Raw genomic sequence first — 25,428 nt, 5'->3', positions numbered from 1 at the left:
AAAGTCAGTTTGTGGTCCCCCACACTCCCCACCAGCTTAGGGCTGTGATAAGCCACCTGGGAAAGCTAACTCCAAAGGGAGACCCCTTGGTTCACTTTGTGGAAGTGGAACAGGCAGGGGATATTAATGGGAGCGATGATGCAGAAATGGAAAAGATGCTTCTCCTATCCGTAGACAGCAAACTGTACCAGTCCCTCTCTACTGAGAGCAAAAGAGGACAGAAAACACTTGCTGCCGTCCAGAAGGACATTTTAGAAGCTATGGACTGCAATGATGGGAGTCCCTTCTCTAGAGTAGAGAAAACAGTGCAACTCACATGAGAAATCCCACAGGCTTTCGCAGACCGACTGTGGCCGGTGTACAAAAGCGCCTGTAGTGGGGACATAGACAGGGATCACTTAAACCCAGATGAATTAGTACACTGGCTCCGAAGCCTAGTAGCTAACAGTTTACCCAGAATAAGAACCAAGGCTGAGACCTGGTTCGACCCAAGAGATCCCCAAGCCACAGAACAGGGAGTGCTTAGGCAACTGACCCTAGCTTACAGAAACGGCAGAGGGACAGAAGAGCACCCACAAAAGGGAAGGGTTCACAAAATCTGACCTAGCCAGGATAAGAGGGAATGGCACCATGAGGGAGGGGGGCAACCCCTCCAATACAAAACGTATCTGCTTCGGGTGCGCAAAGAGTGGGCACTGGAGAAAGGATTGTAGAAATCCGTGGAAGAATAGCGCAGGAAAGAATTCTCCAGCCCCTGCCCAAAAGACTGAGACAGATAAGCCAGTCCCACCACACTCATTTGAGACCTTTTTAACTGCGCTCCGAGCCATGTTAGATGGCCCTGGAAAGGTAGCCACCGCCACCGGTACCGAAATCCCATCTGCCCCCTCCCAACCAAAACCGTGACTAGGACAGGCACAGCCTGACCACCTGTGTGCCCTCGAGTATGATGCGTGGGGGATGCAGATGGAAGTGGAAAAGGTGAAAAGAACTTACCTGCTGTACACCAGTGCCTCAAGCACCCTTGTCTATGCAGCTAACCCCGCCATCTCACCTCTGTCTAATGGGGTCCCCTACAGCTTGGTGGGTTTCACAGGCACTGAACAGACTGGCTCATTCTCCGTTCCGCTCTCCATTCATTTAGGTACATTCCACACTAAGTGGACTTGTGTCCTGATGAAGTGGGAGCAGGAAGGGAGAGGGATCCTGGGGGCTGACTTCATCCTAGGCCACGGGATCCTAGTGGATTTAAGAAACCACTGTCTTTGGGGGTCAGTCTGTATGGGACAGGAGAGTGGGGTGATGGTTATCCCGGGAAAACAGGGAAAAGGGACGGTGTGCACTATGAAACCAAAGGAGGGTTACGACCTTGAATCACTGGTCAGTAACACCCCTGTAGAATATCAAGAGTATGTGAGGAAAAACCTTGCAGCTTTTGCCACTCACAAACATGACTGCGGGAGAATAAACGGGATCGATGTTAGCATAGATGGGGACCTCATGACCTGACCACAGAAACAGTACAACTTCCCCAGGGAGGCGGAGGCAGACATGGAAACAGCCTTGGGTTCTTTAGTTAAACAGTGGGTATTGAGACCAATAGCTACCCATGTGAACTCTCCATTGTGGCCGGTTAAGAAACCGGACAACTCCTGGAGAGCCACAGTGGACTATCGAGTACTCAACCGTAACATCCCCACCTGTGCACTCACTGTTGCTGCTGTCGCCGACCTCATTGGAAGTATCCCAGCCTCCACGACCACCTTCACGGTGCTGGATATTTCCAACGGGTTCTGGTCCATACCTTTAAGAAGGGAAGATCAGTACCTTTTACCTTTAAAGGACAGCAATATATTTGGAACTGTCTCCCTCAGGGCTTCCACAACAGCCCCAGTACTTTCCATCAGTGTATGGCGACTTTCAGTAGACTCCAGCAGTTAGTACAGTATGTAGATGACCTGCTCCTGTTCACCGATGAGAGGAAGGAGGCTGGCTGAACTGCTGTAGCTGCTGAAAGAAGAGGGATTTAAAGTAAACCCCAAGAAGGCACAGATCGGCTTGAAGGAAGTAAAATTCCTGGGACTGGCTGTGCGCGCTGGGGAGAGAGCCATTGACAAAGCTAGAAGGGAAGCAGTTCAGAAGTTACCCGCCCCCAACACAGAAACAGGAGTAAGATCTTTTCTGGGGCTAACCGGGTACTGCAGAGATTTGATTGAGGATTATGCAGTCACCACAGCCCCTCTGCTCCGACTCCTACACAAGGGAGTGGAGTGGGAATGGGACAAAGGTTGCGAGGCAGCATTTATCCAACTCAAGAAAGACCTGCAGACCGTGCCAGCTCTAGGGGCCATAGATGGGGGTAAAGAGTTTTTCCTGGAGGTAGCAGCCAGTGGGGACAGCCTGAGTGCAGTACTGCTCCAAGAGTGGCACGGTCGGCTGAGACCAGTGGTCGACACCTCCAGGATACTCACGGACGTGGAGAAGGGATACTCTAACTGTGAGAGGCACCTCCTAGCCACTCACTGGGCTGTGAAAAGATCACTGATCTTCACAGGGGGGCTCCCCTATCACACTCCTTACCCACCATACGCCCACCCAAATGCTCCTGGACGGGAGAATTAAGGACCGGACAGTGAGCAGTGCCCGCACTGCTCGATGGACCCTGCTCCTCTCACAAATGGACCTAAGGGTAAAGGGTCTCTTTGAGCCAAGACTCGCAGCCAACATGATTTATCCAGGGACAGCCCACTGGTGTTCCATAGAAGGGGTATGGAAAATTAACATAGGCTTTCGGGTTGGGTTACATCCCACAGACCGAGAGATCTAGGTGGACAGTTCAAGCACAGTATCTGCAGGTGAACGACTCGCAGGCTGTGGAGTTTATGACCCAGAGGCAGGCATTACCCTGCCGATGAAACTCCCCAGTACTATGAGCGCCCAGCATGCTGAACTGTCTGCAGCGGTGTACGCAGCCACACACCCCGCAGACGGGAGACCCCTGGCAATTAAGCCCCGACTGGAAATTAAGCCCCGACTGGAAAAGATCGTGAAAACCATAGGGGAGGAAGGGAATATCTACACACATAAGATGAAGGCACATTCCACCACAGAACCCCGTAGCAAGGGAAACCAACAGGCTGACATGTTAGCCAAGCAGGGGGCTTGCACGAGCAAGCTCTGGGATCTGTACAACCCAGGGCCCATAGCTGCAGTCAGGGGCAGGATAGGGATGGCAGGGAAGGCAGGGATAGCTTTGCCCCCGGACCTAAAAACGGTTCAGACCCAAGATCCCGTCCTAAAAACTGTCCTGAACACGCTAGCTAAAGGGGAAAGGATAGACGGCCCGTACGGCACCGCAGCAATTGCCATTAAAGAAGGCATGCTGTTCAGGGGGGAGCAATGGGTAGTATCGCAACAACACCTGAGAGAATTCCTCCAGCTGGCCCACAAGGGTCCAGGAGCAGGACACCCCGGACCTGAGACCACTTGGCAATGGGTGGCCAGGACTCAGGGAAGACGTCCGCGAGTTCTGTGCTAGCTGTCTGGTGTGTGCGGCCAACAACCCTGACCCCCAGAAAAGAAAGGTGTCTATGGGACATATCAGGATGGTAGAGGGACCCTGGCAGTCAATCCAAATTGATTATATCGGGCCCCTACCCACTGCCCAGGGAGGCTACAAGTACTGCCTCGTATTAATGGACATATTCACCAAATGGGTGGAAGCCTTCCCATGCCGAACAGCCACTGCCCTGGGAACAGCCAGGATCCTGGTCAGAGAAGTGTTCTCTCGATGGGGACTACCACAATACGTGGAGTCCGACCAAGGAAGTCACTTCACCGGGCAGGTGATGCAGGAGACCCTTAAGGTACTCGGCATCAAAGAGAAATGGCATGTCGCCCACAACCCGCAGTCATCCGGGTCTGTGGAGCGTTTAAACCGTACAATCAAAAAAAGGCTGCACAAAGGGGACTTACCCAAAGGGTGGGTAGAGGTCCTACCACTAGTCCTCATGGGGATCCGGGCCAGCCAGTCAAAGAGCACAGGGTTCTCCCCGTACGAGCTCATGACCGGCAGAGCCATGCGAACCCCCACCCATCTGTTAGCCCCGGGACTCACGGAAGGTCAGCTTAGGGAAGCGAACCGGGACAGCTTAAACAGATTCACTGGCAGGCTGCTAACAACATGGGAAAACAGCATCGGAGCAACCGACTGCTACTAGAACTCCGCAAGCACCACGAGTGAGAGATAGGGGACCAGATTATAGTGAGAAACTATGCTAGAGTAGGGGTCTTTGAGGCACTGTCATGGGACGTACCACATTGTCGACAAGGCAAGCCCCATGGTCTATGCCATAAAATTGCCCCGCCGAACAAAGTGGTTCCACATAAATCAGTGCAAAATTTTCAACCCAGGGGTAGCAGCTAAACGTAAGGGACAGCCAATAACTGTAAACCATGCTAAAGATAGGGACCCCCCCCCCCCCCCGTCAACAACCCTCGACTGTGGAGATCCCACAGGGGATGTGGCAGACCCACAGACTGTACCTAGAGGGGCGGTGAACTGTGTTACTGGAGGAGCCGCCGCCCCCCCCCAATCATTTGGGACTCGGACGCACCTCCAGCAGCCGGAGCCTTAAGAAGGACTCCCCGCAAACCACGGCCAAAGATACCGTGGTCACCAGCGCTCCAGCCCCGGGAGAGGGACAAGCCGTAAAAGGGCACCTACGGTCAGAGACCAGCCCGCGAGCAGGGACACCCAGCCGGTAGCCTCGGGCAACAAGGGACCCCCAGAAGAGATAGCGGTGGACCAGCTGCCAAGTGGGAGTCCCCAGCCCGTAGCCCTCAACCAGGCAGAACCCCCCAGGGGAAGAAAGGAACCAGGCAGCCACCCCCAAAGGAGCGGTGTGCTGCAGCACCGGAGGGGTCGTTCCCCCCATTAGTGTGGGACTCAAACCCACATCTGGTCAGGGTACTTAGGGTTAGGCGATGCAGACCGACCTATCATCTACCTCGTTGGACACCCAGTGGGAGAAGAAGAAAGAGAGAAGGCATGAATTAACCTGGCCGCCCTGAGATGGGTGGCAGATGGACATATATAGCGATGTGAATTTAAGGATGTTTAGCAATATGAATTTAAGTATGTTTAGTAGTAATTTAGAATAGTGTATCTGTGTAATGATAAGTATATATGTATTAGTTAACAGGGGTAAGGAAAAGAATCTACCTGTGCAGTTATTAAAAGAAGCACAGACCGGGTAATACCCGGGAGTAAGAAGAATCTACTGGTATGGCTATTAAGGAAGCACCGGTGAGATAACGAGCAGAACGACTGTGAGATAAAGTTAAAAGCAATCAGTCCACAAGGAACTGAATAAGACAGCCAGTCAATTTAAGACTTTGAGCCCAATTTGGAACTCGGTCACCTTTGTCAAGCCAGAGAACTTTCTCAGGGCTGGACAATCTGTTTTATGTGCCCCTACAGGAAAGAGAGCAGCATGAGAAGGGTCCTGTTCCTGCTCACCCTGATAAGGATGAGCAGCAGCGACCGAGGAGACGAGGAAGAATCCCTCATTTACGGGTGTTCAGGAGGGAGAGCACCGATTGTAACCGCTCGGGATGGCCCCAGAGACATGGAAGAACTCGCCGTTTACACCCACGAGGGAAGATGGCCAGGATGGCTGGGATCTAATTCTACCCGCTACTCCAGCCAGGAAGGTTTTATCTACGGGGAGATCTCACTTTCATGCCCCGGATGCGGATCATCGCTGTCCGAGTCAGTGTTACAGAGGGAAAGCATGTGTGTTTGACTTGCAAAGGGAACATTCCCCTGGGAAGATGGTAGTGACTCAGAAAACTCAGCAAGGATGCATGGGACAAGGAATCGGACTGGGAAAGACTCAGTAATGATACGTACCACACAATCACGGGAACAAGGGGAGGAGTAAAAGTGTGTTGGGACAAATGGTGGCAATCCGAATAAGGAATTTATGTTTGCATGTGGGGATCAGAGAGTATTTGTCCTGCAGGCATATCGATCGCCTTCGCCAGGCAATGGCAAGATGAAGGGGAAGGGATGGGGTGGGATTCTAGCCTACACGGGTGCGCAGTCCCACACTCCCCACTCCCAATTAACGCCACTGAACTAAGAGCACACATTAAGAAACCCCTACCCACAATTCTGCCAATACGCACAGTAACAGAAAGGTGTCCTACCAGCACCAAGGGACCTGGAAATGGATTAGTATTGGTACCGACCGAAAAGGTGTTATACCAGGGGGTATATTATGCAGCAGCTTCAGTAATATTAAATCTTACCGAGGTACACCTGCCTGCATGGTGTCCGAAGGAAACAGAGCTGCTATACCCGGCCCTACTTAGAGACATGTTTAAGAAATTTTATGAGTTAGACTTTGGAAATGTAGACAAAGTAGACCTATACACCCTAAACACTAGGGACACCATGGGCTCAGGGAGACCTAGAAGGGGAATCATAAACGACATTTTCACTACCTACAATACAGCATCCTCTGTAATAAATAGCCTCGATGACATAGAACTGCAAACACAGATAAACAGTTTAAAGACCCAATTGAGAAAAATCCTGAAACAGGAGAATACCGTAGTAGGATCAGAACTACATGAGGACCAGGCTATGACTGTCCATTTAAAGGAAATAGTGGCTGAGCTGGAAAAACATGCACAGACAGTGAATGGACTCATACAAGAGGATAGAAATGCTTCGGACCAGGCTGCACAGAACGAGGTGTGCGTACTGTATGGGGCATGGTTGTTGGGCGAGGGCCACAACAGCCTGGAGGATTTAAAACAAGGTATAGTCCCCTCTTGGATCAGTAACAAGCACCTCGCAGCCCTGCACCCGTACAGCAATTCACTAAGCCCGTGTCAGCTCCGCCTAGCCTCTGAAACCTACCCTGTCCCAGTAGACTGTGGGAAATCTAACCACACCATTATGGGGATGGTATTAAGGATGCCAGTCATGGGGGGGGGGAAACAGCTCGGCCCGCACCGTTATATCAGGTGGAAAACATTGGAGTTATTCAGGGAGGTGCACACATTCGTTTCGCAGCGGTCCCACCTATGTCATAAAGTGGGAGCACGCTGTAACGGGTACTGACCTCTCTGGGTGCCGGAGCTGGGGTACACACGTAATACTGTGTCCCCAATACTTAAGTACCCATTCAAAGTCACAGTGTGGGTTTAAAGCTGCTGGTGCACAGCCTATTAACTGCACCATGGAGGTAATGGCACAGGACCATGTCCCTCCACAGGTAGCATACACAGGGGGTGGGACATATTGTGTCACCACCAGTGCACACCACTACCAACATGGACACCTAAGTGACAGCAGTTTTTACTTCAAACCTGAGGCATCAGTTCAAGTGGCCCAGGAACGGATTGTCCCCATTCCTGAACCCTCCACTGTCCACCTCACTGTGAAGGAAAACATTACAAACCTGCAGGATTATGTTGTACATTTTGGCTATACAATTTCCCCTTTACCCAAACATCTTACCGCTCTGCTAAAAGCTGTGATTATCTCACAAAAACACTTCTACACTCTAGAACAGAAAACCATTTAGATAGGGAAAAGGATTCTTGAGATCACCATTCTGCCTTGGTGGGATCTTTTCAGTCCCAGTCTGGATCCGAATCGCTTCCCACACTTTAGTTATTTGTCAACTCGTGATTATACTTTACTTATGGTGTCTCACTTGCCGAGTGAAACGCAGAGGCCGTCAGGTCAGGCACGAAAGGGTGCTATACGCTCCTTGGCCGAACTTAGGAATTGCGCAGGGAGCGGTGACACCATACTACCATGTTTAATTTGTGTTTGATTTTACCTGCTGTAAACCGCAACATCGCGAGTGTTGTAAGAGTGTTACTTAAATGTTTTGACTATGTACCTTTATTTTACTGAACTTAAAACGTGTTTGACTATGGACCTTTATGCTATGTGAGAATGTGTTACTATGTGTTTTTATTTTACTTTACTTAAAGTTGTGTATGACTGTATACCGTCATTTTACTGTGAAAACCGAGTAAAGGAGGGACATCATACCCCCTCTATGCTATAACCGAACTGTAATGACTGTATTCGCTTGTATATTGCATTGCATTTCAACGGGGGATGCAGGGTAATGTTTAGCTAGTATAAATGCAGGAAAAGTTGACTCTCGGGAAAGGTTGACTCTTGTGAATTTTGCTTACCTTGATTGACATTCGAGAGTGTGGAGTGTCAACAGGGGGGAATGAAGGAATGCAAAATTCACAAGAAATGCCCCCCTGTGTTTGGGCTCATTTGAAAGGAAATTTAATTTGGGACTATCTACCGAAAAGTTTGGAACTCTAAAGTGCTTATGGAAGAAACTACAAACTTTAATAGAATTATGAACTTTTACAAGACAAATTCAAGCCTGTGGGCGGACCTAGGGAACAAAAGAAGCCCACTTGATTATTGGAACTGTCTGGGTGTGAGGACTGAGGTAACCTGTCTGGAAGAATGAGTATTTGAAAATCCTTCTCCACAAGAGACATTACCATCACAAAATCACCCAGAGGTAGCTCCCCATCAACAAGGGTCTGGACAAACCATTTCAGCATATACATCACAAAGAGGCTCAATCCAACCTGTATGTGAAAGACTAAGCACAAAAGTACATTGCAATTACCAAACTAATATTTCCATCAGGAAACAGTTTTCGAACATCAACCCACCCAAGACATATCAACTCTAACGAGCCCGACAAAATATTACAAAGAAGAACCAAGCCTGCCAAAATTATAGAAAGGATTGTGAACAGATTTGGTGGCAAGATTAGAACACTGAAATCGTATAACTGCCCCTGTTTTCAATAGAGGTTAAGGGGAGAGGTGGTTGCTACTACCTCATCAAGACAAGGAGAGAAACCAACGCGACAGTTGTAAACTAACTTCTCCAGCCTCTAAGTCTTGAAGTCCTGAAGGAAGGAAGAACATCACCATCTACCATAACTATCAAAAGGATTGGTAAGCACAAGTCCCTGCCTGCCCTGGAGTCTAACCTAGCTAGAATTAGGTATTGGGAGGTGGGAGGTATAATTTTACTGCAACCCCCTTTGAATGTGTAGTGTATGGTACTTTATTAGTAATTATAAGTTTCACCTTGTACCTTTCCTTGTACTGTCCTTTATTAGAGTGATTGTAAGTGTTGTGTTCCTAACACAGATAAGACTGCACACAGGGAGGTTAAAGTAACAGTGACCTCAGTCTTTATTAAGACACTCCAGAGTGAGGAACAGGCCTTAGGGGTCGGCTTATATACAGTGCTCCCAAGGGATGCTGGGATCCCTTGGGACTTCAGGGGATGCACTCCCTGGTGGCGGAACATGGGAGTGCATGCTTTACAGATACACAACATCACTCTCCCCCAAAGTCAAAGTGAAAACTATTTACAAGGTGAGGTGGTCGGGAGCCTTTCTTTCCCTGGTGGACCGCCTCGATACAAATGTCTGTTCTGGAGTGTTGGCTGTGCCCTCGCTGGGCTGGCGTGTTGTTAGCTTTGCAGGGCTGTTGGGCATGATGGGTTCGATTTCCTGGTCCAGGGTGGTGTCCTTCATCCTTTGGGTGTGTGTTGTGGGCTCGAAAAAGGTGGTGTCTGCTGTGGGTTGTTCAGGACAGTCTGTGAACCGCAGCCTCGTTTGGTCCAGGTGCTTTCTGCAAATTTGTCCATTGTCTAGTTTGACAACAAACACCCAACTCCCTTCTTTAGCTATCACCGTGCCCACGATCCACTTGGGACCATGTCCATAGTTTAGCACATACACAGGGTCATTCAGATCAATTTCCCGTGACACAGTGGCCCGACCATCGTTTACATTTTGTTGCAGCCGCCTGCGCTCTACCTGATCATGCAGGTTGGGGTGAACCAGCGAGAGTCTGGTTTTAAGTGTCCTTTTAATGAGTAGCTCAGCCGGAGGCATCCCTGTGAGTGAGTGGGGTCTCGTGCGGTAGCTGAGCAGCACTCGGGACAGGCGGGTTTGGAGTGAGCCTTCTGTGACTTGTTTAAGGCTCTGTTTGATTGTTTGTACTGCCCACTCTGCCTGCCCATTGGAGGCTGGTTTAAACGGGGCCGAGGAGACTTATTTGATCCCATTGCGGGTCATGAATTCTTTAAATTCGGCACTGGTGAAACATGGCCCGTTGTCACTGACCAGTATGTCAGGCAGGCCGTGGGTGGCAAACACGCCCCTCAGGCTTTCAATGGTGGTGGTGGTGGTGGCGGTGGCGGTGCTTCCTGACATTATTTCACATTCAATCCATTTTGAAAAAGCATCCACCACCACCAGGAACATTTTACTGAGAAACGGGCCTGCATAGTCGACATGGATCCTCGACCATGGTCTGGAGGGCCAGGGCCACAAACTTAGTGGTGCCTCTCTGGGCAAGTTGCTCAACTGAGCACATACGCTGCATTGCCGTACACAGGACTCTAAGTCAGAGTTGATACTGGGCCACCACACGTGGGATCTGGCTATCGCTTTCATCATTACTATACCCGGGTATGTGCTGTGGAGATCCGAGTTGAACGTCTCCCTGCCCTTTTTGGGTAGCACTACGCGGTTACCCCACAACAGGCAGTCTGCCTGAATGGACAGCTCATCCTTTCGCCGCTGGAATGGCTTGATTAGCTCTTGCATTTCAACGGGGATGCTGGCCCAGCTCCCATGCAGTACACAGTTTTTTACTAGGGACAGCAGTGGATCTTGGCTGGTCCAAGTCCTAATCTGGCGGGCCATGACAGGTGATTTATCATTTTCAAACGCTTCCATGACCATCAACAAGTCTGCGGGCTGCACCATTTCCACCCCCCGTGGTGGGCAATGGTAGCCGACTGAGAGCATCCGCACAGTTCTCGGTGCCTGGCTTGTGACGGATGGTATAGTTATACGCTGATAGCGCGAGTGCCCACCTTTTTATGCGGGCTGAGGCATTAGTATTTATCCCCTTGTTTTCAGCGAACAGGGATGTGAGGGGCTTGTGATCGGTTTCCAGTTCAAATTTCAAGTCAAACAGGTACTGATGCATTTTCTTTACCCCGAACACACACGCTGATGCCTCTTTCTCAATCATGCTGTAGGTCCTCTCGGCCTTAGACAAGCTCCTGGAAGCATAGGCGACAGGTTGCAACTTCCCCACAATGTTAGCTTGTTGTGATATACACCCGACTCCGTACGACGATGCATCACATGCTGGCACAAGTCTTTTACACGGGTTATACAATACAAGCAGCTTGTTGGAGCATAAAATGTTTCTGCCTTTCTCAAAATCAATCACTTGTTTTTTTTCCCCATACCCCGTCCTCACCTTTACGCAATAACACATGTAGGGGCTCTAAGAGGGTGCTTAACCCCGGTAGGAAGTTACCAAAATAGTTGAGGAGTCCCAGGAACGACCGCAGCTCCGTGACGTTCTGTGGCCTGGGCACGTTCCTGATAGCCTCTGTCTTGGCGTCTGTGGGCCGAATGCCGTCCACCGTGATCTTTCTCCCTAAAAACTCCATTTCTGTTGCCATGAAGATGCATTTCGACCTCTTCAGCCGCAGCCCTACGCGATCCAGTCGCTGGAGGACCTCCTCCAGGTTTTGTAGGTGCTCGACGGTGTCCCGACCCGTGACCAATATGTCGCCCTGAAAAACCACCGTCCGTGGTACTGACTTGAGTAGGCTCTCCATGTTTCTCTGGAAGATCGCTGCAGCTGACCGAATTCCAAACGGGCATCTGTTGTAGATGAACAGTCCCTTGTGCATGTTGATGCAGGTGAGGCCCTTCGAAGATTCCTCTAGCTCCTGTGTCATGTAGGCCGAAGTCAGGTCGAGCTTGGTGAACGTCTTGCCTCCTGCCCAGCATCGCAAATAGGTCGTCTGCCTTAAGTAGCGGGTATTAGTCCTGTAGCGAGAAACGATTAATAGTTACTATATAATCACCGCAAATCCTGACCGTGCCATCACTTTTGAGTACTGGAACAATCGGGCTGGCCCACTCGCTGAATTCCACTGGGGAGATGATGCCCTCGCGTCGCAGCCTGTCCAGCTCGATTTCCATTCTCACCCTCATCATGTGAGGTACCGCTCGCGCCTTGTGGTAAATGGGTCATGCCTCTGGGATCAAGTGGATCCGCACCTTTACCCCGGAAAAGTTTCCAGCCTGGCTCAAAAAGGAAAGGAAATTTGTTAAGAACCTGGGTACATGAGGCCTCATCGACATGTGATAGCGCTCGGATGTCATCCCAATTCCAGCGGATTTTGCCCAGCCAGCTCCTTCCAAGCAGTGTGGGGCCATCGCCCGGGCAATCCAGAGTGGCAGTTCGTGCACCGTGCCCTCGTAGGTGACCTTGACCATGGCGCTGCCCAGGACAGTGATGAGCTCTTTGGTGTACGTTCTCAGTTTTGTGTGGATGGGGCTCAGGGCTGGTCTCAGTGCCTTGTTGCACCACAGTTTCTCAAACATCTTTTTACTCATGATGGATTGGCTAGCGCCAGTGTCCAGTTCCATGGCTACGGGTAAGCCATTCAATTTTACATTTAGGATTATAGGTGGACATTTCGTCGAAAATGTGTGCACCCTGTGTACTTCAGCATCTGCCTCCTCTCTCTGAGGCTCGAAATTGCTTTGATCCACCATGGACTGATCTTCCTCTGCCACGTGGTGGTTAGCAGGTTTTGCAGAGCTTGCAGCCTCCACAATGCCAACAAGGTGTGAATTGCCTTGCATTCATCCTTTGTTGCAGACTCTGAGTCATCTGGGTCACCTGAGGCCTGCTGGCAGTTGCAGACTCGTGGTTTCTGCCCTGTACATTTCTGCTCGCAAACACAGTTCCAGTTAATTTGTGTGCTGAGAGATTTGTTTGGTGTTATCACTGGTGGACATAAATGCCTATGCTATCGCAATGGCTTTACTGAGGGTCGGTGTCTCTACAATCAAAAGTTTTCATAGGATAGTCTCGTGGCCAATGCCCAGTACAAAAAAGTCTCTGAGCATTTGCTCCAGGTAGCCATCAAACTCACATTGTCCTGCAAGTCACCTTAGCTCGGCGACGTAGCTCGCCACTTCCTGACCTTCAGATCGCTGGCACGTGTAGAACCTATACCTCGACATCAGCACGCTCTCCCTCGGGTTAAGATGCTCCTGAATCAGTGTACACAGCTCCTCATACGACTTATCTGTGGGTTTCACCAGAGCCAGAAGATTCTTCATGAGGCTGTAGGATCGTGCCCCGCAGACCATGAGGAGGACCGCTCTCCTTTTTACAACGCTTCCTTCTCCGCCCAGCTCGTTGGCTACAAAGTACTGGTCTAGCCGTTCGACATAGGCTTCCCAGTCCTCACCCTCCGAGATCTTTTCCAGGATGCCCACAGTTTGCTGCATCTTTGTGTTGGATTCGTATACTCGTCGCCAGTTGTTGTACTCCTAACACAGATGAGACTGCACACAGGGAGGTTAATGTAACAGTGACCTCAGTCTTTAACAAGACACTCCAGAGTGAGGAACAGGTCTTAGCGGCCGGCTTATATATAGTGCTTCAGGGGATGCACTCCCTGGTGATGGAACATGGGAGTGCATGCTTTACAGATACACAACAGTAAGTTTGGCTATGTATTTTCTTACTAGAGTAATAAGCCTGACTGTAATAAAAACAAAGTTCTTTGCTTCAAACCAGTGTCCTTTGCACTTTTGTCACACCCCTCAAATAAATCCAGAGTACAGAACCCAAGGGAGTGGGAGCGATTTGAACCGCTCAAGTTGGTCAGAAGGGAACTTGACCCCCTCATAGAGACCACACCCCCCCTTACAAATTCAACATCACTTCTTACTATTATATTCAAAGCCGCTCTGTATAAAACCCAGAATCCCACTTACCTTTTCATGTCCCTTTGTACTCACATTCCCACCTTTAAAGATCTCTGTATCTGCACTCCTAGATCTCTTGGTATCCCAGCTGTTAAGTATCTTACCATTTAGGTTATACATCTTTCCACTGTTATGTTTCCCAAAATGTATTACCTCATATTTAGTTGCATTGAACGACATCCGCCAACCTATCTGTCCACTCAGCTATGGTTTCTTGTAATCTCCTGTATTCTTCCTCACAGGTTGCATGCCCCCTAATTGGTACAATCAGAAAACTTCAATATCATTCCTCTTCTATGCCCAAATCATTCATATAAATGGAAAACAGAAGAGCTGCCAGCACAGATCTCTGGAATTCCACAACCCACATCCTGCCAATCCAGAAAATAATAATTTATCCTTAATCTTTGCATTCTGTCTTCTAGCCATCACTCTATCGATGCAACTATATTCTTTTTAATACCATGTTAACAATTTTGTTAACAAATCACTTATGTGCCACTTTATCAAACACCTTATACTCCATATATATAACATTCATTACATTCCCTTTATCTATACACTCTGTGTTTTCCTCAAAATATCAATGAAATTAGTAGAGCAATATCTACCTCTTTACAAATCCCTGCTGTCCATTCCTGATTAGTCTATGCCATTCTAAGTGTTCACTAACTTAATCCCATATTATGGGATGTAGAAGTCTATCTACAAGCAAGATAAAATTAACTGGCCTATAATTTCCCGGCTTATCCTTTTCCCTTTTTTCAGCAGGGCTATAGCATTTGCCATGCTCCAGTTTTTCGGTATAATTCCCATTGCCACTGTTTTTTGGACAATAATGGTTAGTGCTTCTGCTTTCTTCTCCCCAGCCTCCTTTAGTACTCTAAGATGTGTGTGTACCACTGGGCCTGGTGACTTTTTTAACTTTAGTCCTTTAAACTTTTTTAATACAGAATCCTTTAGAATCATTGGCCCCAAGTTTCCACACGCTACAAAACGGGCGCCCCTCCGAGCTGGGCGCCCGTTTTTCGCGCCGAAAACCATGCCTGAAAAAAACCGCGCGATTCTGGAGCGCCCTGCAGCTCCATGGCAGCTTGGCGCAGCGCCCAGGAGGCGGAGCCTACCACTCGTGGGAGGGGGCGGGTACCATTTAAATTAGTTTTTTTCGTGTCGGCAACGCTGCGCGTGCGCGTTGGAGCGTTCGCGCATGCGCAGTGTGAAGGAAACATTGGCACTCGGCCATTTTTGTAGTTCTTTGTAGCTGTTTAATTTTTGAACATTTTTTAATAAAAGCACATTGCCCTTCCATGATCAGCACTGAGGCTTCTTGCAGCAGTGAGAAGGCTGCAGGAAGCCTCAGAAGTTGAGGCAGCCGTTTCCCGACGGCCTCCCCCCCCTGCCATCGGGAATGGCTGCCTCAACTTCTGAGGCGTCCTGCAGCCTCCTCCTCCCTGCCTCCCCCCCCCCTGCGGTCGGTCGGGCCCTCCCTCCCGTTCGCGGGAACGACACTACACCGCTGAGCTGACTTTAAGGCTCCCACCTCAAGTGGAAGGCTGCACAAATGCCTGCTTACTGCCTGCCTGCCCCTCCCTCCCTCCCGTTCGCGGGAACGATGCCACACCGCTGAGCTGACTGAACCTGCATGAAGCACTTTCACACAGGTAGGAAGACGGTTTATTTAATCTTTTCTTTGCTTATAAATGTTTATTCAGGTTGGATTTATTTGTATAATATTTGTATAAGTATAAATAAGGATTTATTGTAGAATTTAATGACTTCCCTCCTCCCCCCCCCCCCCCCCACCTCGTTCCGGACGCCTAATTTGTAACCTGCGCCTGATTTTTTAATGTGTAGACAAGGTTTTTTCAGTTCTACAAAAATCTTCACTTGCTCCATTCTAAGTTAGTTTGGAGTACGTTTTCACTGTGGAAACTTTGAAATCAGGCGTCAGTGGCCGGACATGCCCCCTTTTGAAGAAAAAATTCTGTTCCAAAGTGAAACTGTTCTACCTGACTAGAACTGCAGAAAAAAAAAATGTGGAGAATTGCGATTTCTAAGATAGTCCGTTCTCCACCAGTTGCTCCTAAAAATCAGGCGCAAATCATGTGGAAACTTGGGGCCATTATCTCCAGTAGTGGCTCTTTCACATCTTCCCCTGATGCTGCAGTTCAGCTTTCACATTCCTCTATAAAACTTGATGCAAAATACTTATTAAACATCTCTGCAATTTCATTGATGTCAAGTCTCCATGTAGTCCAAAACCTCCTTCCTTATCCTGTTACTTTTCTGTGCTTATGCAAACTTTTGCTATTGTGTTGCTGCTAAAAATGGTTATTGCCTCCACTAAATGGCAGAAAGAGGAAGTTAGGGTGGATATATTGTTTTTATGCACTGGTATCTCACAATGTAATATCAGGACCATTTTTTGAGAAATATGGGAATAGCTAAGGACTATAGTACAGTGCATCACCAAAGAGTAGAAGAATTGAAAAAATAAATCAAGTAGTAGTGATTAGGTGATACCAAGTTTTGGGTTTCAAAGGGTTTATAAATGAGAGAGATAGATAAGTTAAGAGGAAATATTAAGAAAAAAGATCCTGCAACTTTATCAGGTCTCTGGAACATCCTTGTACAACGCATCAGTATCTGTGGAAAATAATTGTTATACTGCTTCAGGGGACCCAAGAAGATCTTCCATGCACCAACACAGGTTGTACGATAGTGTAGTGGTTATGTTACTGGATTAGCAATCTGGAATAATAATCTAGAGAACAGGAGTTTAAATGCCACCTTGGCACTTTCAGAATTTGAATTCAGTGTAAAAGAAAAATCTGGAATAAAAATTAGGTAGCAATAAAAGTGACCATGAAGCTGTCGGATTGTCGTAAAAACCTAAATGGTTCACTGATGTCTTTTCTGGAAGGGAACCTGCAATCCTTACCCTATATGTGACTTCAGATTCCAGACCAACGTGATTGACTTCTGAAGTGACCTAGTAAGTCACTTGGTTGTATAAAGGTAACTAGGGACGGGCAATAAATGCCGGCCTTTCCAGCAATGCTCAACTGCCGAATGAAAAACAAAATATAACAATGGGCTTATAAAGCACCTTTTACACTAAGGTCCAGAAAGGTCTTATTCTACCTCATGTAATCAGGAGGAGAAACTGACCAAATCCCAAATCCTTACATGGAAGCAGGGGATAACGAAAAACCTGTCATCCTGGATTGCTGCCACACACTCCTTAGCAGCTATATATGAAGTGGCATTGGGAGACGTGTATGAGTAGATTTCCTGCTTGCCTATCTGGAGCTCATCTTTAGTGTGTGAATATGGGGCTAGTGAACTTAAAGATAGAGATGTAGTTAGAAAATTAGAGAAAATAGGTAACACAAAACATAAATATAAAAAAAACTGAAAAAACAGTAACTCTAAAGAAAGAAATATGGCGCCTTTCACGAGCACCAGACGTCTCAAAGTGCTTTACAGCCAATGAAGTACTTTTGGGGTGTAGTCACTGTTGTAATGTGGGAAACATGACAGTCAATTTTCACACAGCAAGTTCCCACAAACAGCAATGTGATAATGACCAGATAATCTGGTTTTGTTATGTTGATTGAGGGATAAATAAAGAAAAGACACAGTGTTCTTTTGCTCGTGTTTGTTATTTAGTCTCAGCCCCGATGTCTGGTCAGCAGATTTCACTAGTGCCGGGACCGGGATAACTCCCCTGCTCTTCTTCAAAATAGTGTCATGGGATCTTTTACGTCCACCTGAGAGAGCAGACGGGGCCTCGGTTTAACGTCTCATCCGAAAGATGGCACCTCTCTGACAGTGCAGCACTCCCTCAGAGTGTCAGTTTAGAATTATGTGCTCAAGTGAACCCACAACTTTCTGACCCAGAGCCACAGCTGACACTGTGAAATATAACCTTGTGACTCAGAGGCCAGTGTGCTACCCACTGAGCCACAGCTGACACTGCATCCATGACAAGAGTATTTGCCAAAACCTTTTTGATGTGGGAAGGGAAGAAGTGAGCCAGAAAATATGGTTCATAGTTCCTTCTTTACGTAAATAAATGAATAAAGAATTACCAAATATTTTTAAAGATATTACCAATGCCCCATTCGGAGCCAAATATTAAAAAAATTAGATTGTAAACTCACTAATAATTAGAACAAATGGAACATCTGGTTATGAATTATACACTTATGCAAACAACTTTTAATCAAATTATAGGTTTAAAGATGTATTGCCAGATCAATAACTGTCTGTATGAGGCCTGGGCTTTTGTGTGTTTATTGGAACCAGCACAAAATTAAAGCTTTTCCTTACCTTTTGAAGTAAGACGGTTATTCTGTAAATTAAAAGTCTCCAGACTCTGAAGCCTTGCTAACTCCTCCATAGGGATCACCTCTAAAGCATTGTTCTAAATAACAAGACATGACATAAGTTCTTTGAGTTCCTGCCAGCACCTCTGAACTTACTCTCTACAGTTTGTAAATAGACAGGGTCCAAAGTGAATTGAATGTGGGGAGTCTCTGTATAGCTCCCGGTGAAGGGGAGTTTACAGTAGAAAACTGCCCCATAATTGATAAGCAGTTTAGAAAATCAGGTTTAAAACAACATAGAATGTGTTAGTTCTGGAGCGTATTCTGTGCATTTAAGTTCAGTGGATATTACATGAATGGGCTACTTTGAAAACATACTTTATCAGAGGCAAACACTGTACAAATATTAATCAACATTCCTCATTGAGATTTATCTGCATCTGATCATGGTACAGTAAAGATTTGGCTGAAGCATGCTTAAAATGCCAATGGACACATTCTGTGAGTTTCAAAACAGCTCACTTCTGTCAACTTCCAGACAATTTATAGCATTTTTTGAGATACAGCATATAGTGGATGTATCCATTATGTGAAAGGTCTCTGATAATTGGAGTGAAGTAGTTGCTAGCAATTTTCATGCTCAGATAACAATTAGCTTTCTTGTGTCACATTCAGTTTAACCAAACATATCCCAATCTTTTTTTCAATACAGTTACACTGGTGAAAGGGATTTTGGGAATGCCATCATTTTGGAATGGGTTCTGCTTTATGTCACAAATTTGATTTGTGGTTAATTTATGGTTGTTTACTTTACACCAGAAAATGATATATGACATCTCATGACCTAAGACACTTATAATGACAATTACAATCGTCATTTTGAATTTATTAGTTCTGCAAACTCTAATTTTCTAAATGCATAAAACAGTTTATCAGCAATGAAGTCATTTAGGAGTTGTAAAAGTTATTTTAGTGTAAAGTTATTTGAATACAACAACAATTTGCATTCATTCAGCACTTTTAACATAGTAAAATGTCACAATGCGCTTAATAAATTAAAACATTTTATTGGGGGGGGTGGGGACTGGGGGGAGGAAGGATGAGCTGGTAAATGCACTACCCAGAGTGGAACTGATCTATACAGACCAGGAAAATACGGTTTGATCCCTGGTTTAGCTAATCTCAGGTGCAGCGGAGGTAGGGGGCACTATAACTGGCTTCAGTATGCCCGGTCTGGGTAGGAGAAAAGTCATCCTGCGTCCCTATTCCTAACCTTTATCCAGTGATCCTGTGCCAGGCTCAGCTGTATTGTCAGATAGCCTGTTGACGCTAATTGCTAAAATTCGCATGAGTCCACTTAGGTCAAATGCCAGAGAAAGTTCAGCCTACATCTGCATGCAGAATGAGTCAGGTGCAGAAGAGGGGAAACTCGGGGTAGGGGAAGAAGCAATAGCTACAAACGGCATTTTCATCAAATGCAACCAAAGAGAAACATTTGCTGCAGCTCTTGCTAAACATAGGGATGGGCAGACATAGCCAATAGTTACATTTTGCAGAGGATCAGCACAAAGATTATTCTTAGGGATTTATGTTATTCCTTACCTGCAACGACAGGTGCAGTATTGATGTTGATAAGTTCCGGGGAAATACCTTTAAATCCACCCCGGCACAGTCCACGGTTCCATCCAGGTTGCAACTGCATTCGGCAGGACAGTAAGGCACTTGCACTTCAGGAGGAGTTGTCTCTACTGTGTGATTCTCTATCAAGTCGTGGAAATCATTTTCTTTGCATACAACACTGCAGTTGAAGCTCAGGAGCCACAGCAACAATGAGTGCCCACTGCTCCAATTCATTTTACCCCCTAAGGCAACGCAATTCATTTCATTTTTAACACATACAAGTTAGGGTGGAATGTCCCATCCTCCCTGATATAAGATTTTAATTTAATTAAGTTCAATTATTTAAATATAATTATTTTGTAAAGAAGCCTGATTGTTTTGATTTATTAAGAATGTAAAACAATGAAGTTAGCCTGAGATACAATTTAACATATGATATATTATAAATAGTTTGTAAATCTTTCAAATGTATAATTCACAAAATATTCCATTCTTCATCACGATATGCACATTAAGATATAAAACACATGAATATATTCAATCATTTTCACTTTGGTACTATTTCATATTTGAACAGTTAATAGTGAGAGTTAAATATTTTTATACATTTGACTATTTTATTATACTGCACATTGTTTACATTAAACTGAAAATTACTAATATTATTAATATTGTTATTTCAGGAAGAGGGCAGTCAACCTACCTTCATCAACTCTTAATAATTAATTCAGTGCTAAGCTTCACAGTGAGAAAAAGTGGTTTTCATGTCTCCAAAGTGCTCTGGGTTTGGAGAAGTTTTTCAGAGGAAAAGAAAGATCCTTTCCAGATGTAAAACAAAATATGGAGACAAACTATGCATCGATTTCCAAACAGAACTTCCGCCTTCTTCAGAAACGTCAAAAAGAAATGCTCAGGCCTACTCTCGAGCTATCATGTGGAAAAACACAATTCTGCAAAGACATTTCTAGAGAAAGTCTCTGGAAATCCAGACCAAAGCATTCTATCAAACAGACTCCTTTTATATCTAATCCCGCATTTTCTGTTTGGCTAAGAGCCCTAATAACACAGAGAAACATGTCGGACTCAGTAATAACACATCATTCAGAGTGATAGCAGGAAAATGCCACGTATTAAATTTAACACAAACTACTAAATTCCATTTCAATGAAATTTTAAAAAGTGCTTTACCTTGTCTGGTGTCAATAATTAAAACCAGAATTTTCTGTACCGTTTACTAAGCACTGAGATAATCACTAACAGGACTGACAAAATGGCATTTTATTTAAAGAGGTAGCTGTTTGATTTAGACCAGTCTGGGTAACTGAAGTCTTACTTTGTAAAATAACAGTTTCCCAACATAAACTGCTTTATTGTGACTGGAATTGATTAATATCTCCCTTTTGCAACAATCAGGGTTCTGATGACTCCACCTTGAACCCATCCTACAACAATTTACACCCATCTAAATACCTCATAAGTAAAAAAAAAACAAGAGCCAGTATCTGTTCACATGTAGCTGCAACTTTATTCTCACTGTATTAATTTACTTTTATAACAAGAACTCATTACAGTTCCTAACAATCATTTCCTTTTCTAGATTTTTGTTGTCAGTATACTTAGTTTTAACTTACCGCATTAGCAAATACGCCACTACTGCACAATTGTTTACACCATTACCATGTTTTCAAAAAGTTAATAGGAAATGCTGCTGTAGAGCAAATTTGTATTTTAATCTGAATTCCTATTAATCTGAATTCTAGGGGTGACTGCATTTCCTAGCTAACAAATAAAAAAACGTACATTTCCAGCTAATTACTAATAAACAACCACGAGAGGATTCATATAAAAAATGATTTGAACAAGTTTCTGCCCTAATGTCATGCAGACTGATACGCACCTGAGTCCGTTTAAAATCAACGCATACAGAGCCAATTCTACTGCACAGAGTCAAACAATCCTCCCAAGTATGACCTAAAGATATTGCTTTGCCTTTTCTTCCAGCCGAGTGTTAGTCTGGCTCGAAGTTTCAGTAATGAGGTGCCGTCAGATTCTATTACTTCTGTTTAGGTTGGACTGTCAATCAAATCTGAGTCTTGCATCCACCATTGATAATGTACCTACCTCGGCAAAGTTCTCTAAAGGAATAAGCGTTTACAACAGTGTCTGATTCAAATGCTTATAGTATGACTATGATTTATTGGAATGTGTTGCTTTGGTCTTTTGGGACTCAAACACGAGATGCATGTTTAAGACCACACAAAGTAATTGACCATATTTCCTCAATTAGAATCAAATAGTTCTTCTTTAAAATGCTGACATATTCTGACTAGACCTTAAAGCATGCTTTTTATTTATAGGATTTATTATTATTTGCTAATTAATGTAATACAAAAGTTAGATTTTAGTAAGAATTGCTTTGACATGTTTTGCCTCAGTCTATTAAATTAGCCTTTGCCACTTAAAATCTTCAGTAATATTCATGTTCCTTCATTCACTGTACTCTGTATTGTGGTTCATCAAACTGAGAGAAGGAATACTTACCATTTTGGGTACACATTATCAACACCAAACTCTCCCTGGTTAGGGAGACCAGTTAGGTGCAAAATAAATCTCCCTTTACAAAGTCTGAACAATGTGCCTCAGCACCAATCTCAGAAGAGCAACCAGTTTTTTAATAAATTAGCTGGTACAGTGCATCTTGTAGATAGTGCATACTGCAGCCACGGTGCACCGGTGGTGAAGTGAGCGACTCTTGAATTCAGTGGCAAGGGAATCGATCAGGTACACTGCTCTGCTGCTTGGGTGCTGTTGCAGCTGTACCCATCCAGGTGGTGTAGTGAGTATTCACATCACATTCAGAAGTCAGGAGCTGGGTCAGTTCTTGCAGAGTATCCAGCTTCTGCCTTGCTGGTGACCGCCCCCACCCCACCCGAGATTAATGGTGGGAGACTTGGTCATGATGGTACGGCATAGAGATCAACGGTAGGATGTTGGAGGTAAACATAGAAACATAGAAAATAGGTGCAGGAGTAGGCCATTCGGCCCTTCGAGCCTGTACCGCCATTCAATGAGTTCATGGCTGAAACAGAGACAGAGAGAGAGACAGAGAGAGAGAGAGACAGAGAGAGACAGACAGACAGAGCGAGTGAGAGAGACAGAATTATAGAGATAGAGAGAGAGGGAGAGACAGAGAGAAAAGCAGAGAGAGAGATAGCGAGAGGGAGGGAAAGACAAATAGAGACAGAGAGTCAGAGAGAGGGAAACACAGAGAGAGACAGAGCGAGAGTGAGAAGAGACAGAGAGAGAGGGAAAGATGGAGAGAGAAACAGAAAGAGAGAAACAGAAAGAGAGGGACAGAGAGAGAGACAGAGAGATCGACAGACAGATAATGAGAGAGACAGAGCGAGACAGAGACAGAATTACAGAGAGCGAGCGCGAGACAGAGGGAAAGGGAGAGATGGAGCGAGATAGAGACTCAGAGAGAGGTGAGAGAGCGAGAGAGAGAGACAGAGAAAAATACAGAGCGAGAGAGAGAGAGACAGAGCGAGAGAGAGGCAGGGGAGAGTGAAAGAGAGAGAGAGAGGCAGAGAGACAGACAGAGAGAGAGAGAGAGGGAGAGAGGGACAGAGAGGGAAAGATGGAGAGAAAAACAGAGAGGTGGTCATTGCTTGGCATTTATGTGGTGCAAATGTTTCGGGCCACTTCTCAGCCCAAGCCTGGATGCTACTCTGGTGCTGTTGGCTAGCATGGGCTGCTCCATAATCAGGAGAGCTGCAAATGGAGATAAACACTGCAGAATCATCACAACAGCACCCCCATGCCACACCTTGTTGATGAAGCAGCTAAAGATGGTTGGGCCAAGGACATTACCCTGAAAACCTCCTGCAACAGTGTCCTGGGGGGGTACGATAATTGGCTTCAGACAACCACAATCATCTTTTAGTGTGTCAGGTATGACTGTACCCACTGGAGACTTTTTCCATTGACCTCAGTTTTGCTAGGGCTCCTTTGTGCCATACCTGGTTTAATGCTGCCTTGATGTCAAGAGCAACTACTCTCACATCTCCTTCAGCATTCAGATCTTGCATCAAAACTTTGCTGAGGTTAGGAGTTAAGTGATTCTGGTGGAACCCAAACTGAGCATCAGTGAGCCGGTTATTGGTGAGTAGGTATCACTTGATGGCACTATGATTACTTCTTCCATTACTTTCCTAGTCATAGGGTAGTAATTGGCTAGATTAGATTTGTCTTGATTTTTGCAGAGATGTCAGCCATGGCTCAGTGGTAGCACTCTCGCCTCAGTTAGAAAGTTGTGGGTCAAGTCTTACTTGAGACTTGAGCAGAAAAATCTAGGTTGACACTCCAATGTAGTACTGAGGCAGTGCAGCACTGTCAGAGGTGCTGTCTCTTGGACGAAATGCTAAATAGAGGTCTCGTCTGCCCTCTCAGCTGGATGTGAAAGATCCCATGGCACTTTTTTGAAGAACAGGGAAGTTCTCCCCAGTGCCCCAGCCAATATTCATCCCTGAACCAACATCACTAAAAGCAGATTATCTGGTCATTATCACATTGTCGTTTGTGGAATCTTGCTGTGTGTAAATTGGCTGCCACATTTTCATTACAACAGTGACTATACTTCAAAAGTACTTAACTGGCTATAAAGTGCTTTGGGACATCTTGAGGTCATGAAAGGTGCTATATAAATGCAAGTCTTACACACAAGCAATTGTCCACATTATCAGCAGTGACAATTGAATAACTTGGTTAGATCTGGTGTGTATGTCTTAAGCACTAAAGCCGGCATGTTATCAGGGTCTATGCTCTTTTCAGTGTCCATTGCACACAGCTGCTTCCTAATGTCACATGAAGTGAACCAAATGGCTAGACATAAGCACCAATGATAGACAGAAGTTGAGTGGGATTGTGCACTTTTAACTGAAGATGTTTGCAAACACTTCAGCTTTGTCTTTTGCATTCACATGCAAGTGTCTGCCATGGCTGAGGCTGGGGATGTTAATGGACCCTCTCCCGCCCCTTAGTTGTGGATGTAGTAAGGCTATTGAACTTTGTTCTTATCAGTTGGTTGTGGCGAGGTCAAGAGCTGAGTGATTGCCCTTCCCCTCTCTTGTTGAAAACAGGTAAATGCAATCGCCATCATTGCATAAAGTAGCAGACTTTCCCAGTGTACTAATTAAATCACAATACCTTCCAGTCTAGCATTGATTCTGCTTGGGGCCTGACTGGCTCAGGGCCCCATGCAAGTGCACGGTCCTAACACTGCCCCTGCAGATCAGTTATGTCATCATTGGTCAAGTCGAGTTATAATCATGCAGAAACAAGCCCGTGGAGCAAAATACCTTAAAGGAATACCCTGGAGACAGGACATTAGTGCATAAGGAACAAAGCCATACTGACGACTCACCATGCAGACAACTAGAAGATCATCTCAGCAAAAAGTAGGGAAACCATACCTTGATGTCACTGCAGACATGAAATCAATAGTTCTCAGGATCTGTGTAAATATGCTTTTCATTCTTGGCACAGGAATTTCTGATATGCTTTTCCTTTAT

General features: G+C 45.8%; 1 protein-coding gene across 1 annotated transcript in view; it reads right to left on the bottom strand.

The window, feature by feature from the left end:
* podn (podocan) overlaps positions 1-21,903 on the bottom strand; it is an 88,350-nt gene extending 66,447 nt beyond the window's left edge. The window contains exons 1-3 of the mRNA XM_070886125.1: positions 21,756-21,903; positions 19,841-20,100; positions 18,243-18,336 (exon numbers count right to left, since the gene is read on the bottom strand). Of these exons, the coding sequence (XP_070742226.1) occupies positions 18,243-18,336; positions 19,841-20,092 (346 nt within the window). The 5' untranslated portion in view covers positions 20,093-20,100; positions 21,756-21,903. The remainder of the gene's footprint in view (positions 1-18,242; positions 18,337-19,840; positions 20,101-21,755) is intronic.
* Positions 21,904-25,428: the final 3,525 nt, after the last annotated feature.

The sequence above is a fragment of the Pristiophorus japonicus genome, chromosome 8 (assembly GCF_044704955.1).
Source record: "Pristiophorus japonicus isolate sPriJap1 chromosome 8, sPriJap1.hap1, whole genome shotgun sequence".
NCBI classification, from domain to species: domain Eukaryota; kingdom Metazoa; phylum Chordata; class Chondrichthyes; family Pristiophoridae; genus Pristiophorus; species Pristiophorus japonicus.
This window is presented reverse-complemented; position numbering and strand designations above follow the sequence as displayed.